The sequence below is a fragment of the Rhopilema esculentum genome, chromosome 20 (assembly GCF_057945365.1).
Source record: "Rhopilema esculentum isolate cy_ngs chromosome 20, ASM5794536v1, whole genome shotgun sequence".
In the NCBI taxonomy this organism is placed as follows: domain Eukaryota; kingdom Metazoa; phylum Cnidaria; class Scyphozoa; order Rhizostomeae; family Rhizostomatidae; genus Rhopilema; species Rhopilema esculentum.
This window is the reverse complement of record NC_142834.1, coordinates 617,941-633,114: the sequence shown is the minus strand read 5'-3', so window position 1 is coordinate 633,114 and position 15,174 is coordinate 617,941. Positions and strand designations below refer to the sequence as shown.

The 15,174-nt window shown below is 36.8% G+C and overlaps 1 protein-coding gene across 1 annotated transcript; it reads right to left on the bottom strand.

The window, feature by feature from the left end:
* Window positions 1-916: 916 nt before the first annotated feature.
* On the bottom strand, window positions 917-8,377 carry LOC135687672 (uncharacterized). Its single transcript, XM_089114441.1, has 2 exons — window positions 5,111-8,377; window positions 917-5,028 (listed from the first exon to the last, which is right to left on the bottom strand). The coding sequence occupies exon 2, from the start codon at window positions 3,773-3,775 to the stop codon at window positions 2,531-2,533; it is 1,245 nt and encodes a 414-aa protein (XP_088970567.1). The 5' UTR covers window positions 3,776-5,028; window positions 5,111-8,377; the 3' UTR covers window positions 917-2,530.
* Between the last annotated feature and the right edge of the window lie 6,797 nt (window positions 8,378-15,174).

Sequence of the window (15,174 nt, the reverse complement as noted above, 5' to 3'; positions counted from 1 at the left end):
TAAAAAGATACGTCATAAAGGAAACGTGGTGTTGCGATCCTTTCCATGCCCACACAAAGAAAATTAAAGGTATGTATGTTAGCAAGCAATCGTATATATCTATTTTCAACCAAAATTGAACATCGAGCAGCGATAGTGAGCCTTACCATTAAGAATCTTCTAAAATCTAAAAAGGATACGCTGAAGTTCTGCATTTTTACAAGAAACATTGATTTTAACAAAAACAAACTGTCATTCATGATATAACCGACCATTTCAATGAAACAGTAACGTAGGAACTTGAGGGGCAGGTGTCCCTACTTTTCAGAGGATACAAGTTTTGTGCCCCTTTTTGTACGCAAAATTGTCCCTTTTCTCAGAAAAGTGCACTTTTTGTCAAAAAACTTCTGCCGTGCTCCCTTCTTTTGAACACGTTCTACGCCCCTTTTAGGTTACTTCGAAATCGTGAACACACTTGATAAAGCATTTTGACTAACAAAACTATTTTTGCAGGTGGCCTTGCTGAAATAAAGCTGGAGCTTGCAAAGCACATGATCCAGTATGGGTTGCACGCTGTTCCAGGATATAAGCCAGGGCCGTAAATCTGTAATGGGAATTGGGGGGTCAGCAGATCAAATGAATATAAAGTATGCAGTGGGTCATGGCACCACAAGGGATTTATGGTATGTGTTATGGAAACAGTTGTGGGGCAAATTACTTTACAAAAAAAAAGTCAATATATTTGGATTTCTCAAGACTTTCTGCTCTATAGTAGGTATTTACAGATATTCCTTAGTACATTGACTTGTGTGTGTGATTGGATGGATAAAATTTTTCAGAGACGGCCCCAAAAAATTGAACCTTGGGAGCTAAGAATCAATTTTACCGTCGTAGGAGGACTCACCATGGTTGGGGCCGACACGGAAGAAAATTTTTGAAATTTTACCTTCTAGAAAGGCCAAAAAAGCATCCCCCAGACTAAATTTAATAAAAAACTAGAATCGCTCAGGATAGAAGGTTCGGCGTTTCTCAGAAGAACACAGATTATTGGTTATTGGGTGAAATTTTGGAGCGGAAGAGTCATGCTTAAACCTTGGTGACAGACTTTGGGGAAATATGGGACGCTGTTGTATTGATTGGTAGAAATTTACTTTCTGAACAGAAATGTGCGTCTTCCTTATTTTGACTGATTTCAGTAGGCCATGTTTAAACATAAAAAATGAATACATTTTAATGATACAAAAAGTCATTTACTAAATAAAAGTAAATAATAGACAAATAATAGAAATGTACGTAAATAAGTTAGTAAATAGGTCAAATAAAATGACAGACTGCTCTCTTTTTATTTCATACTCTGGTTTCAAAAATAAAACGGTAGAAAACAGTAGAAAACGGTAAAAAACGGTAAAAAAGGAAGAAAACGGTAAGTTTTTATCTTGTAAAAAATTATAAAAACCACTCTGCTTACAAAAATAGCCTTAGTGGCTGAGGTTTGTTGCAATAACACAGAGAACGTAGTTTGGTTCTAACCCGGCTACCAGGGATTTCTTTCTTACAAGGAAAATGATGGTAATTTCTCCAAAAAAATCGTTTTGCTCCAGATTTTTGGGGGGGGGGGGTCCAGTCCCCCTCGTCCCCCCCCCCCCCCGGGATTTACGGCCCTGATATAAGCTATGCCCTTCATGCCAAAAGAAAGTCCGTGCATTGACGCAAGGTGATCCCCATGAAAGTATTTTACCCCAGGATGACCAATTCACGCAAGAACTAGATGATGAGTTAGCCATTGCAGAAAGTAAAGAGGTATTAAGTAGCACATTCATTGAGCTTGATTTGTCACCAATAAAACTGCATTCAATGCCTCAAAACACAATGGTTACACACGGAAAACGAAAAATCAGAGAAGCAAGCAATGAACTGTCCAAACGAGTTGCCACTGTTTTAAATGTTGATAAAAGTGTGATTAGTTTCGAATCAGAAGAAAATAAGTCGGCAAAGGAAACAGAGCAAAAATCAAGGGACCTGGATTACCTGGTTTCTCTCATGAAAGAAAAGCTGAATGTGTCAACTAGAAGACAAAAGATTCAAATTTTGACACTGACTCCAAAGTCTTGGGGACTCAGAAAAGCAGCAACAGAATTCAAAGTTTCCAAAAGTACTATCCAAAAAGCTATCCGCCTCAGAGATGAAAAGGGAATTATAGAACTTCCTTCAGCCTGTAAAGCAAAGAAGTTGAACGACGACATCGTTACGGCAGTTAAAGAATTTTATTGCAATGATGATTATACTCGTCAGCTACCTGGCAAGAAAGATTGCTTAAGCATCGGAAAGAAGCAATATGTGGCAAAGTGTTGATATTGTGCAGTTTGAAAGAACTATATGAATTATTTAAAACTAAAAATCCTAACTTAAAGATCGGGTTTTCAAAGTTTGCCAGCCTACGTCCCAAATGGTGCATTTCAGTTGGCCCCAAAGGTACTCATTCAGTGTGTGTCTGCACAATCAATCAAAATTTAAAACTGATGTTAGATGCTATCAGTATAGACAAAAGTTATCATGAAATTCTAAATGTTTTTATGCGATTAATTGCACGCTCTACGTGGATCCGTAAATTTGCAATTGCCTTTGTCTTTTTGCACTCTTCAGCTGTCATCTGAGATTTGACTCTTGCTCCAGGTGGGACAAAAAGTGTGCAGTAAAAATGGAGGAGATCCTCTTTTATCTGAAACCCGCGATCTGCCATTATTACGTCATTATATTCAAGTAGGGAGTAGAATCCACTGTTCTGACATATGTACTGATCAGTGGTTCTACCCCCAAAACACTTAGAAATGAAAGTTATAAAGCCAGATGGAGCAATACCAATAAGGAATTTGATAGTGTTCCTCTTTTTGTAATCTGACCAAGTTCCTGCTTGATCACTGACTGACTTTGGTCTTTCAATTGCTATCTCAGTGCAGTCAATGATGCACCTGGTTTTACTATAGGGCCCTTTGAAAACATCTGGCAAATTTGTTGTTATGATGTCTTTTTTGAGCCACACTATCAATGCATCTCCTAGAATTCTGCTCAAAAACCTCATCCATGTGGAAAATATTCTTGAGCAGGTAGATGGGGATATTTCAAATCTATACGCAAGATCATTGAGTAGCAATCCAAGCCGTAGCCGCATCATAACAAGCAAAAACTGGTCTTTGCCACATAGCTTTTGAGACATCAAACCTTTGTTACCAGTTGGCCTTGCTTTTGTAGAAATGATGGTCTTTGATCCCCTCCACAGCACCAAATTTGGTAGGTATGGGCGTAATAATGCAAAAATAGCATTAAAGATGACAAGTGACTGGATGCCAGTATAAAATTTGATCTGTTCATCAGATTTTAGAAAAGCTGCTGACATTCTCTGTGGCCCTTTGACATCATCCTTTTTCAATTTTAAGGATTCAAGCTTTTTAGACAACTTTGCAATATTTTCCTTCAAAGCATCATTTTCCATCTTAATCACACTAACCTTACTATCCATAAGAGAACTTATCTCTAAACATTTTTGGCACTCTTCATCCTTTGGAAATGCAGAACTACCGCATAGATCTTGTACTGTTGAAGTTATTTCAGATGTAGCGGAGTATGAGCTTGATGCTTCTGTTGCTGGAGATGATGACCTTGGTGTCATTACAGGTGGAGCGGCCCTTACCAGTTCTCTTCTTGGTTTTTTAGCTGGCTTATCGTAACCTAAGTTCAAGGTTGGGTTTGGATTCTCTAAAGTTGGGCGGCCATCAACAAAATGCATTGAACAGACCATATCGCTTTGGCCAGGAGTCCATTCTTTATGTCCCTTCGTTGTTCGTCGCAGCAGTCTTATCCATGCTTTTCTCTTATCAGAATTCAGCTTCACACTTGGAAAGATGTGAAGGCTAAATGGGGTAGGACATGGACAATCCTTATGCAATAGGCCTTTATGCTCACTGCATTCTTTCTTCTGCCATGCCTTGATCTTGTATCTGCTGTTTGTACACCCATCACCACACAATTTCCGTTCACCATATCTCCGCCTCCTCTTGCTAACCTATACAATTCACAGCGCTTTAAGATCTTTGAAATTACAGGAGCTTTTAAAAAAGCTGTTCTGAAGATTACAGACTAGGTCAAGACAAGTTAAGCGTTGAGTAAATAATCAATAACTTTCGTATAGCACAGATGCCGTAGTACTGTTTACTGTTTACATTGCTATGGGTGAAACTTTTTCACCCAAAAACTAGTGCCAGACCTCTTCGCGCACTCGAGGCCACGGTCGTGCAATTGGTGTATTATTGGCTGCTTTGCAACATTATTTTTCCGCGCCGCTTTTTTGAGCCTGGTTTGTGACCGGCACTTTCAGGACTATTTTTAAATAGCATTTGGAAAGGCTTGTTGCCTTGCTTTTTTAAATTTTTAAGATAGCTGTGAAGTTTGTTGTGATTATCACAAACGACTTCTATATGCTCGCATAGCATTCCATTTTCTTTAAACGATTTGCAAGAACAATTATACCGTTGCTGTGACATTTGCTCGATATGGAATACTTAATCTTCATCTGTTACACAGAAATTCCAATTTTCCAGTGGAATGACTTTTTCAGTCTCCATTAATACTGCAGTTTTCCCAGATTCCTCTAAGCCTTTGGGCAGAAATTGTTGGGACACAGAAGTCTATGTCCTCGTACCTTTGACAAGGTGACATTTTTCGCTTTTTGGCATTAAACATGAAAACTTTGTTTCTATAGTTTTCTTTCTGTGCAAAACTCATCTGAAACCATTGCGCTTTATCCAGTTAAAATTGTGTGCCCTTAAAATTCCTTACGATTGGAATCTGTGTCTCAGCATTTGATGCCACAAAAAGTTCATTGGCAGGAGACGTCAGCTTAGTAGAATTATGCCTGATTTCATCTTCTACTCCCAACGATAATTCACTTTCAGCTGGGTCAATTCCCGCATCAGACATGAGCACTATGCTTGTTTGTTTGCCATGGTCATGGTTTGCTGTTGCTTCCTCTCTTTTGACCAATTCAGCTATCATCTGAAAATTATATCAAAAAATTATATCAAAGTCCTTATTCTATCATGTAGAATTTAAAATAATTTTTACTTGTCTTACGAACCTCTAGTCTGCGTCGCTTCGCAAAGCCCCTATACCGCTTCTTTGGGCTAAGTTTCTTCGGGCTTGGAGACTCCGAAGAGAACGGCGATTGAAATCTCGATGTAATTGGCTTGACAACTGTCCTCCTTTTAAAGCTCCTTTTTCCTTTGACTTGCCCACTCCCTTTCGGAGATCCCTTATCAAAAATGGTAGGTACCGCATCACGCTTCAAGGAAGGATGTTAGATTCCTTCAAGTCCTAGGGAACATATGAATTTTGGTCCCACTTCGAACTGGTCCTCCTCAAAATGATCCTGGCACAATCTAGAATGTGTCTTTAATTCAAAATTCAGAAGACCCATCTTTGCGATCCAAACTTTTTGCAAGGAAGGATCAGAGGGGAATTTAAAAAGAGTTTTACTTTTCTGTCTTGGCTGGCTAGGCCCATCAGAAATATCATTTGTGACAGAAGCGTTTTCAGCAGCAGCCGTCCGGCTTCCACTCGATTTTCTTTTCCTATTGTCCTCAAAACAATTGTACGCACCACAGTGAACCATCTTTCTCTATCAGACACAGAACTTATCGAAGTTATAACTTTAAACGATCAACTTACACAAATCTGTGTACAGAAATCTGTTTGTGAACGTGAAACCACTGATCACGTATGACATCACAATGAACAATTGATTCTCGGAAACAAGAAAGATCCAAGAATTGTCCTGCAGAGTAACAGACATAAAAAACGCAACAACTCGACAACGGTTGTTTATTTTTAAATAATTTCTTTATGATTGCTTTTAACAGCCCTAACTGCATCTAAAACAGTTAAGACAAAAATATATCAAATTTATCCTTTAAGGCAACGACTTAGACCTGCAATATATAGCAATTATAATACCTGAATCAGCTGTGTGTCTATAATTTTATTACTTTCCAGATACATTAAGGAATAAGACCCATCTTTTGCAGAATAACCTGTGGAATCCATACGTGCATCACCACCAAGAACTTATTGCTTCCCTTGTAACTTTTGCATACCTTGTAATATGCACTCTGAATAACATGATATACCGTTTTTGATATCCCTGCCATATTCAAATGTTTTAGGAAAGAAATAACTTTTGAAGGCTGGCTGTCAGAAAATAAACAGGCAGCAGCTATTCGAAAATTCCCCCATGGCATTTTCTTGTGCATTGGCCGGGAATACCAGACCCTTTTTTCCCTTAAATGCATTCAGCCTCTATACACAACATTGACCCACAAAGATTAACAAAAATAACAATGTGATGATGCTTATGATGGTGATGACGCTTATGGTGGTTATGATGATGATATTAATAGTGAATAATATTTTTGCCTTACATAATTTAAAGATGGGTTTGATACTGAAGCTTTTCTGATACTGATACTTGCCTTACATTCTAAGATACTGAAGCTTTTCCTCGGACATTCTTCAGAGTATTGAACATAACAATAAGGATAAAAAGGTTACAAAATATGTACCCAGTTGTGGACCAAAATATGCCAATCAGAAAAACAGGCACATGAGAGTTTCTGCTTCCCGGTCAGTGTTTCATACCTATACAAAATATTACATCTAGAGTCTAAGGGTGAAATCGAACTCCTGTTTACACAATAGCAGCTAGTTGTTTTCATAGATTGATTCCAAAACTGCTAGATGAAATGCAACCGGCTCTACCAATTATCATTTGCTTACAAAATCTAATATGCAAAATGCTTTGCATTTGGCTAAGCTCATAGAAGGTGAGAATCTAATGTATTTGTATTTTGCTACCCTGCTCCTGGAGGTTTGTTTTGACCCCGAGAAACTATGCTTATTGAGCAGTGTCTTGATCTTTCCTCTCGATATGACCACACCTTGTGATTCCTTTACCTTAGCATATACCTTAGAATTACAGATAGCTGGTGACTCTTCTAACTCGGAGTGAATGTTTGGCTATGTCTGGGGCTCGAACCACAGACCCTTGGATCTGTAGGCAGCAACCCAAACCACTGAAATTTGCTTTCTATTTTGATTTATAGTATGAATAGATAGGGGAAAATAAACCTGTTTCCAAATTTTGAATTGTGAAATAGAGGAGTGTGAGCAGATGCCCAGACAAGTATGGTCTTGGTCTCAAGTTTTGTGTATCATTGTTACACGTTTATGCTCGTTTTGGTGTTTTATTGAATTTTGGCTACCAATGCATCGTGAAAGAAGTCAGCCCCCTCTAAAAAACAAATTCGATCAAGAGAAAGAGAATTGCAGTTCTGTCTATTGGTGAGTTTTAGTCAATTTAGATCATTTTAGTTCTTAGATATGGCCATCCAAGCTGTCAAGATAGAACAGGATAAGATTGCTGACTGTAATGAAAAATCAAAATATACTTACAAATGTCTTTATTTCAGATTTCCAATGGAACTAAATTTTTTCTTGCTTTCATTTTGTTTCACAGCATTGTCCCGGTTATTTCCAGAATGTTTCTGGGTTCTCCAGCGCATCGCAGGAATGAAAGTACTTTGAGAGGACAAAAGTATGGAAAGGATAGTCCATAATGGTGGCTCACAGTGGCCAAGGGCCCAAGGCAATAAATCTTTAATGTTTTACTGATTTTTTTTCCTTTAAACAGCAAACTTATCGTTCGAATTTGTTTTCGACTGAAACTCTATAAGATGACGAATGCATTTTCGCGTCATTAACTATCGTCCCCAAGCCTCTTTTCCTAGTAATTATGTTTCGCAAATTTTTCGCCTTAGGCCCTTAGCCACTGCGAGCCACCATTTTTAACGACCTTTCCATACTTTTGTACCCTAAAGAGTAGTGAAAAATCTAATCGCAATGCGCTGCCAGCCTCCTTTCACATCAGTTGAAAGCGAGAATTGTCTACTTAGACAGCGCAGCGGCACAAAATCCATGACTGACTTGCAACAAAGGATGCCAACGCTAGTGACCCTTCTGGTCAATATCTATTCTGTGGTACTGGCAACTATCTTCTTATATGAATTTGATTATAGTTTCAAAATTATAATGCCCTAGAATTTGCTTTGGAAAGAATTCTCAGTAGATTTTTGTTGAATATTATATACTATATTTTATCACAATGTACCTTTGGGAAGGGAAGCAGTTTCAAATTGTTAATAAAAATTCGTCTAGTAACTTCTGTTTAATGAGGTAAGTATGAAAGCAGAGGTAAATCTGTGCTTTTATGTGATTTCTATTGTAGATAATTTACTTCATAACTTTTATGTAAACAAATTCCTTAAAACTTTCTTATACTTCTAGCTCATATTCAGTGCCTTTTCCCACCCTACATCTGCAAAGGACAAGTGCACTTTGTATAGCGACCGAAACCTTATTGACAGAAGAAATGTTTCATCTGATGTTAAGCACCATGTGAATCCTTGCAAGACATTCCTTGCATTAGCAATAAAGGCATGTGTTATTGTATCTGCTTTGCATATCATGGAGATGTCATCAATAGATGGGAAACCTGCTAAGGTATTGCCTGTTAATGAAAACGGTAAAAGAATAGAAAAGAGTCAATACCTGGTGGAGATTGCAACAAAAATTGTTGACGAATTCGTCCTAAGAGCATCCAAAGTCAATGAGTTGATAAAAAAGAAGGAAAACCTGGAATCCTTGCAAACTAATGTGTCTAAGAATCCACATAGTAGACTGAAGCATTGAAAATATTGCAAATTTTATCTGCAGAGTCGCAGTAGCTGTAAATAATTGTTTTATATCATCACAAAGAAGTAAGGAAGAGGAAGAAAGGTGAGGAAGAGGAAGAGAAGAGGTGAGGAAGAGAAGTGTCTTGAAATTATTTTTGATAAGCAGCTTAATGCTAATCTTTCAACTAAGGGGAATTGATGTTGAAGTTTTAAATTACATTTACAACACCCGATTTTCAACCTGTTTTGGTAGATAAAGATACACATATAATATCATGCAGGAAGGTAAAGATATAAAATCCGCACTAAAAGATGCCATTGAATGCATAGAGCGTCTTGAGCAACATGGTTCTAGTTCAGCAAACACCGTCAAAAATTCTGTACCACCAGCGGTCAGGACTTTGAGGCCATTCTTGCCAATGCGGCGCAGTGCAGACACACATACTACTTCGCTAATTAATACAAGCAGAAGACCAAACAACATTGAAGGAAACAGAGAAGAAGCAGTAATGCAAGATTTTAGGTAGATAAATTTATAATTTTCCTTTCTAATTTTCTTTATCTTTTCCATCAATCGATATATGTATTTCATAAAATAAGGTGCATGTTTATTATAAGGGACCTAACACATGGCCTAGTTCTTGAAGTTCCTTATTTTTGGACAATTTTTTTTATCAAACTGTAGTACTTAAAGTTCCTTGATAGTTCCTTAAGTTGACTGCATTTCCTCAACACCCTGTTCTTTTACTGAAATGTCTGAGGGGCAAAAGACAGCAACCCGAAAGTTACTCAATTAAACGCCTTCATAACAAACAATGTATCTTATTTTTAACTACAAATGAATAGAAAAAACAACCAAAGGCTAAGGAAGGGAAAATACATTACAACTGCACAGAATGTTTCGCAACTATACAAAGAAAATGTAGATTACAAAGTCAATCAGAAAAACATTATCAATCTTCAAAAAGAATTCATCCCCTCAACAAAGATGCTATTGGTTTGAAGAAACTACCATCTAAAAAGGACAAACAGCTGTTAGAAGAGAAAAACATTGTTTCTAGAAGACAACTAAACATCGAGCATGTAGAATGTGATATTTGCAAAAGAAAGGTTACCAAAAAGAATAGGAATCTTCATTATAAAAGGTGGCATAGCAAAGAATATACATACACTGCAGTTTGTTGTGATAAACACGAAGGTTTTTACATGATTAGAAAGTCATCACATGGGGGTGTGGGTCATCCTTTGCATGTACAAAAATTACTTCAAAGTGGATTAATCGATTGTGAAGATGAAAGGTGTCGAGAAGAGATGACAACTGCTGCATGGTCAGGCATGAACGGAAGGGAATGCAGTCATTTGATGCTAGTTAATAATGCTTTCTATCCACAACAGTTTACATTGAGTTAATACAAAATATTTCAATTGGCTTCCAGTGGAAAGTATAGAGTTTTGTCTGAGGAAATAGTTAGCACATGCATTGAGTTAGAACACGGTTGTGATTTGTATCATCCATTAGTGGTTGCTTCGAAGGACCAAAATCATATTCATTTGTCGGTTTATAACAGCAAATATATGAACATACCGATACTGTCTCGATGTATAGTTTTTTACAAGAGTCTAGTCTAAACTGAAAGGGTAAAAATCCAAGTATGTGTGCAAATATGTGCTGTGGCAGAGGCTGTATTGAAGACCAAGATCGATAGCAACTTCATTTTGATTTCCTCTTTGCATTTTGAATGCCTTAGCGAATGTTACGAGTTTAACTGCATGATATGTGGTTTTTATCCCCATATCTCGATAGCTGATGCTAATCGTAAAGTTTCATTTAAGTATACTTCTCCTACAGAAAATGATTTGAATGAAGATGATGTGGATGAAGTTGATTGTCAAAATTTTTGAAATGATGTTGCGATGGAGATGATGAGCAGGGGGTTTCGTTCAATAAAACTAGACTCTCTAAAAGTGGGTCTGAATCTGTCATATTGGCCACTTTTTATGGGTAAAAAGAGTAGGATAGGAAATATAATTTATAATTCCGAGCACCTTAAAGTTCATAGGGATGATGAAAATGTTGAGGTGGAATTTAGAGAGATGTCTGAAGAGCGATTGCTGGAAACACTGTTTGAGAGCTCATCCAAGGACGTAAGATTGCATGCTAGAAAAGTAGGTGTGTCCTCAAAAGTAACATTTTGCCCTTTTTGACCGACTCCATGAGGGAAACAGCTCTAATGAAGTTGAGGTACTGCGAAGGATAGCTTGCATCAATGAGCTCTATGGTCAAATTAATAGTCAAGTTGCAGAACAAATTAATGGCTCGTTCAACCTAAACAGATACTTTCTAAATAAAATGTCTCCATCCCAAGTAGCAGTAATAATGAAAATCCAGAGGCTATAGTGCAAAAGTTGCAAAAGTGAAATTATTCTGAATCAAATTGAATCAGGTTTACCCTTGTGTTGCTCTGTCATTAATGCTGCATTTGATATCTTGCGCCATCATTTTCCTAGTATAGACGGATTGAACCCAATTTGTAAACTTAATAATATGTGGGGCAGCGGCAAAAGTTTCGTTCAAATTGTTCCCTTCAATGATTTAGGGGATGGATGCATTGAATGGGGCACCCTGTCAAATGTCTTGTTGTCTATAACTATTTTTTCGTATGACAGTCTTGTAAGAAACCATTTGTCCAAAAACAAAATAGAATGTAAATACGATATTTCAGTCAAAGGGTTATGCTGCATTACTTAGACAACCAAAGAAAGATAGCTTCGAAATTCAAGTTGTAGATACCACATCATCTTTAAAAAATGCAGACAGCGAAATAGCTGCTATATTTTATACACTCAGTCTTGATGCAGGAAACTTGATCCACAGGTAATTTATTACAACTAAAAAAGACTAGGACAGGAACTCTCCAAAGCGCTAAACAGAAACAGTTTCAAACAGATCAACTCCCCAAACAAAAACAAAAGCTTGTTTAACTCATCACCCTCTGAAACCTTTTGGCAACCATATATAAACTATTATATGAGTAAACAATGCCCGGGGATATAGTCTTAAAGAAAACAATCACCCTCATTTTTTGAACGATTAGGCCTTCAAGGGCAGAACTTTAACAATCATTTGTAACATATAAACTTTTATATGGTGGGTATTTTTTTTCAAATGTAGGGATTTGTAGGGAAAATAAGCAGAGTTTATGTAGGTAAAGCATCGGTAGTAATCACATGTGCAGTCGGTATAATTGATATGGAAAGAGTGGCAAACAAAGCACAACATTAGTAGCTGCAGGTGATGGTCAGATGGAATTTCCAGGGTTTTGTGCAAGTGAAGGAAGCCATACTCTCGTGGAATTAGCTGGCAAAAAATCATTAGCTATGGAATGTGGAGCAGGAAAAGGTTTGTTGAATCGCTGTGATTGATAGATTGCTGGGAAAGTAAAAAATTCTCAAAGAATGTGAGAAACAGACGCGTTTTAGACAATTGCAGTGCATGCAAATGTTTTAGATTCAGAATATTGGTTTTAGTTTTCTAAATTTCACCTTGTAGAAAAGCTCACTCAATATTCGGGCTGTATATGTAGCACCAGACTTTGAAAGACAACCAGTGATAAATTTAGTCAAACATAAATGGAGAAGATTTAATTAAAAAAACTTCGAGAAAAGAACTGTATCTCACTTATAGCAAAATCGTTAAGGACATTTGAGACTTGTCTGCTTGCAAAATCTATGATCATAAATTGAGTGATTTTATTTGAATAACTTGAGTTTAAATGAATATCTCAACAGGATACATTTCTTTGCTAAGACGTCAAATGTGCTCCTTTTACTCATTTTGGCAAGTGTGTTGCATATATAGGAGCTCTTCATAGTTTATTGTTGTCTTTGATGCTTGTTGCGTGGATATTGTTATACAACTAGTTTTGTCTGTCATGCATCGTGTTTGTGGTTCGTTATTGTTAATGAGAATGTCTTTCGATGTTTGCATCAGTCATTTCGCTGTCACTGTGACATCTCTATTTTAGTTGTTATTAGTCCATTTGCCATCAATTTGTGTCATTAGGATTTTTGTGCGTCACTCATGTTGTTAAAATCATATGTTCTTGCAGTGCAAGTACAGTCGAGTTAAAGTTGTCGTTGAACCAAGTTGTTATTTTGCATTTCTTGGTTGCCACTGATTTATACTATCTCTGTTGAAGAATTTTGGTTTTTGAAAACGTTATTGCGAACTGGAGTCTGGTTTATGATCTTTACCTGCCCTGTAAAACTTCTTAGTTTTACATTGGTAACGACGTGACGAACTCGCGACCTTCAGATTATCGAGAACATGGTTTTGCTGGAGAAATTAAAGCATCTGGTAGTGGAAAGGGCCAGGAATCCCTTTTTCAACCGTACCAATGTGCAGAGGATGACAGGCCAATCTGCTACTGTTGTTTACGCCTTGGCCACAGAGCAAAGTATTGCCAGGATAGGAAATTTTCGGTGCCAGCATCCTAGGAGCAGTGCTACCAGAATGCGCCTATAATGGTGGCCTTGTTGACCGCAGAACATCACCCTACCCTGGAAGACATCATGAAAGAGATTGAGCCTCAACTGGAGGAACTAAAGACCCTAAGTAATGATCTTTCGTCGAGCTTCTGTCCACGACCAGTGATTATGAGAATGCAAACATCATGAAATGAGGCTGACAAAAAGAATTTAACATCTGAAACGAAGGAGAAGCCAGTAATGGAAAAAGAAGAAAACGGAAAGAAGGCTTTGTGTGTTGGGAGAGTGGAACAGATTGAAAAGATTTGTAAACTTAATAAATCTGGAGAAAGACACATTTTATCGAATGTAACTTAATTTAATTTTCTTAATTCATTGCGTTCTCCAATTTTATACTTTTGTATATCCTTAAAGAGTATTGTAAAATTATTTTTCGTTGTTCTTCTTCCTTTTGAGAGTGCAAGCCAGGAGGCTTGTCTTTCGAAGGGGGGAGTAATGTTATACAACTAGTTTTGTCTGTCGTGCATCGTGTTTGTGGTTGATTATTGTTAATGAGAATGACTTTCGATGTTTGCGTCAGTCATTTTGTTTGTCATCGTGCCATCTCTATTTAAGTTGTTATTAGTCCATTTGCTGTTAATTTGTGTCGTTAGGATTTTGTGTCCATCACTCATGTTGTTAAAATCCTATGTTCTTTCAATGCAAGTCCAGTCGAGTTGAAGTTGTCGTTTTATTCAATCCGTAGGGTGTAGACGTGATTTTAGATGTTCAGATAGCTGTTGCTTTTTGGATGTTTAATTACCGAACTGTTGATTTTTCTATATAAAAACTGCTGATTGAATTGTTGTTCTTTATGTGAAGAAGAACTTCCGTAAAACTTCGTAGTTTTATAATATTCATCCAACCATTTTGTGATGTTTTGCTGCGTGGCACAGTCTGCAGAGCTGCAGATTGGCAAATGTTGAAGGAATACTTGTTCATAAAAAAAATTCTCTTCTTCTCCAAAGAAATTATTCATCAAAACTTTTTCCATATATTATTGAAGTCATGAGACAAATTTTCCTGTTTTTAAAATGATTTCAAATCTATTTTTAAAAAAGTCTACTTCCTTTGGGTGGATTTTGGGGAGAAACATGATGTGTGGCTAGAATTTTACAATTTGTTTTTGTTTCCACCAAAAATTATTTTTCTTTTGCCTACCATCATTCCTCTATGTTTCAATTTTCAAACAAAAATTTTCAAACATTCTGTTCAAAGATGTTAATTTGTCAGCATTTTATCTCTTGCATCATGTCCATGAAAAGAGCATCGAGCAAAGGGCAATTTACAAAAACTTGTTTATCATCTTATCAGATATGGTAAGATATTGAATTAAGAGCCTAGAAATGAGATATTCCTTTAGCATAGAGATCACAAGTTCTCGTATTTTCAATCATTGTTCCTCTGTTTTGTGAAACAACATACTTGGGTTTCAATTAAAGTTCACATTAAAGCTGCCACTGAAATTTAGATGTTCCACATATGATAATTAATATCTTTGCACAGTACATTAATTACTAGACAGTTAAAACATAATTATGCTTTACAAGTCCATCTTGACAGTCCATTATCAAAATTAGATATTCATTACTAGCTTCATTTTACAGTTAATTATGACTGATCCTTACTAAAAAAACATTTCCTTAAAATTTTCTCCTACATTAGCCTAAATATAGATTATATTCACCAAAAACTCTACATCTTTATCAATTATAGAATACCGAATCTCATTAGGCTGTTTAAATATAATCTGAAAATATCTCCATCTAGAGCGAAAAGTACCTTAAACTCTTCCTTGATGTTGCAATGTTCAAAAAACCAATTATAATTACTCATACCGCCTATTTCTATATGAACTGCGATCTTTCCAACCCAAACAATCATAGAC

Coding starts and splice junctions, on each gene's coding strand:
- LOC135687672 (XM_089114441.1), bottom strand. CDS start 3,775: ATGGTCTGTTCAATGCATTTTGTTGATGGCCGCCCAACTTTAGAGAAT.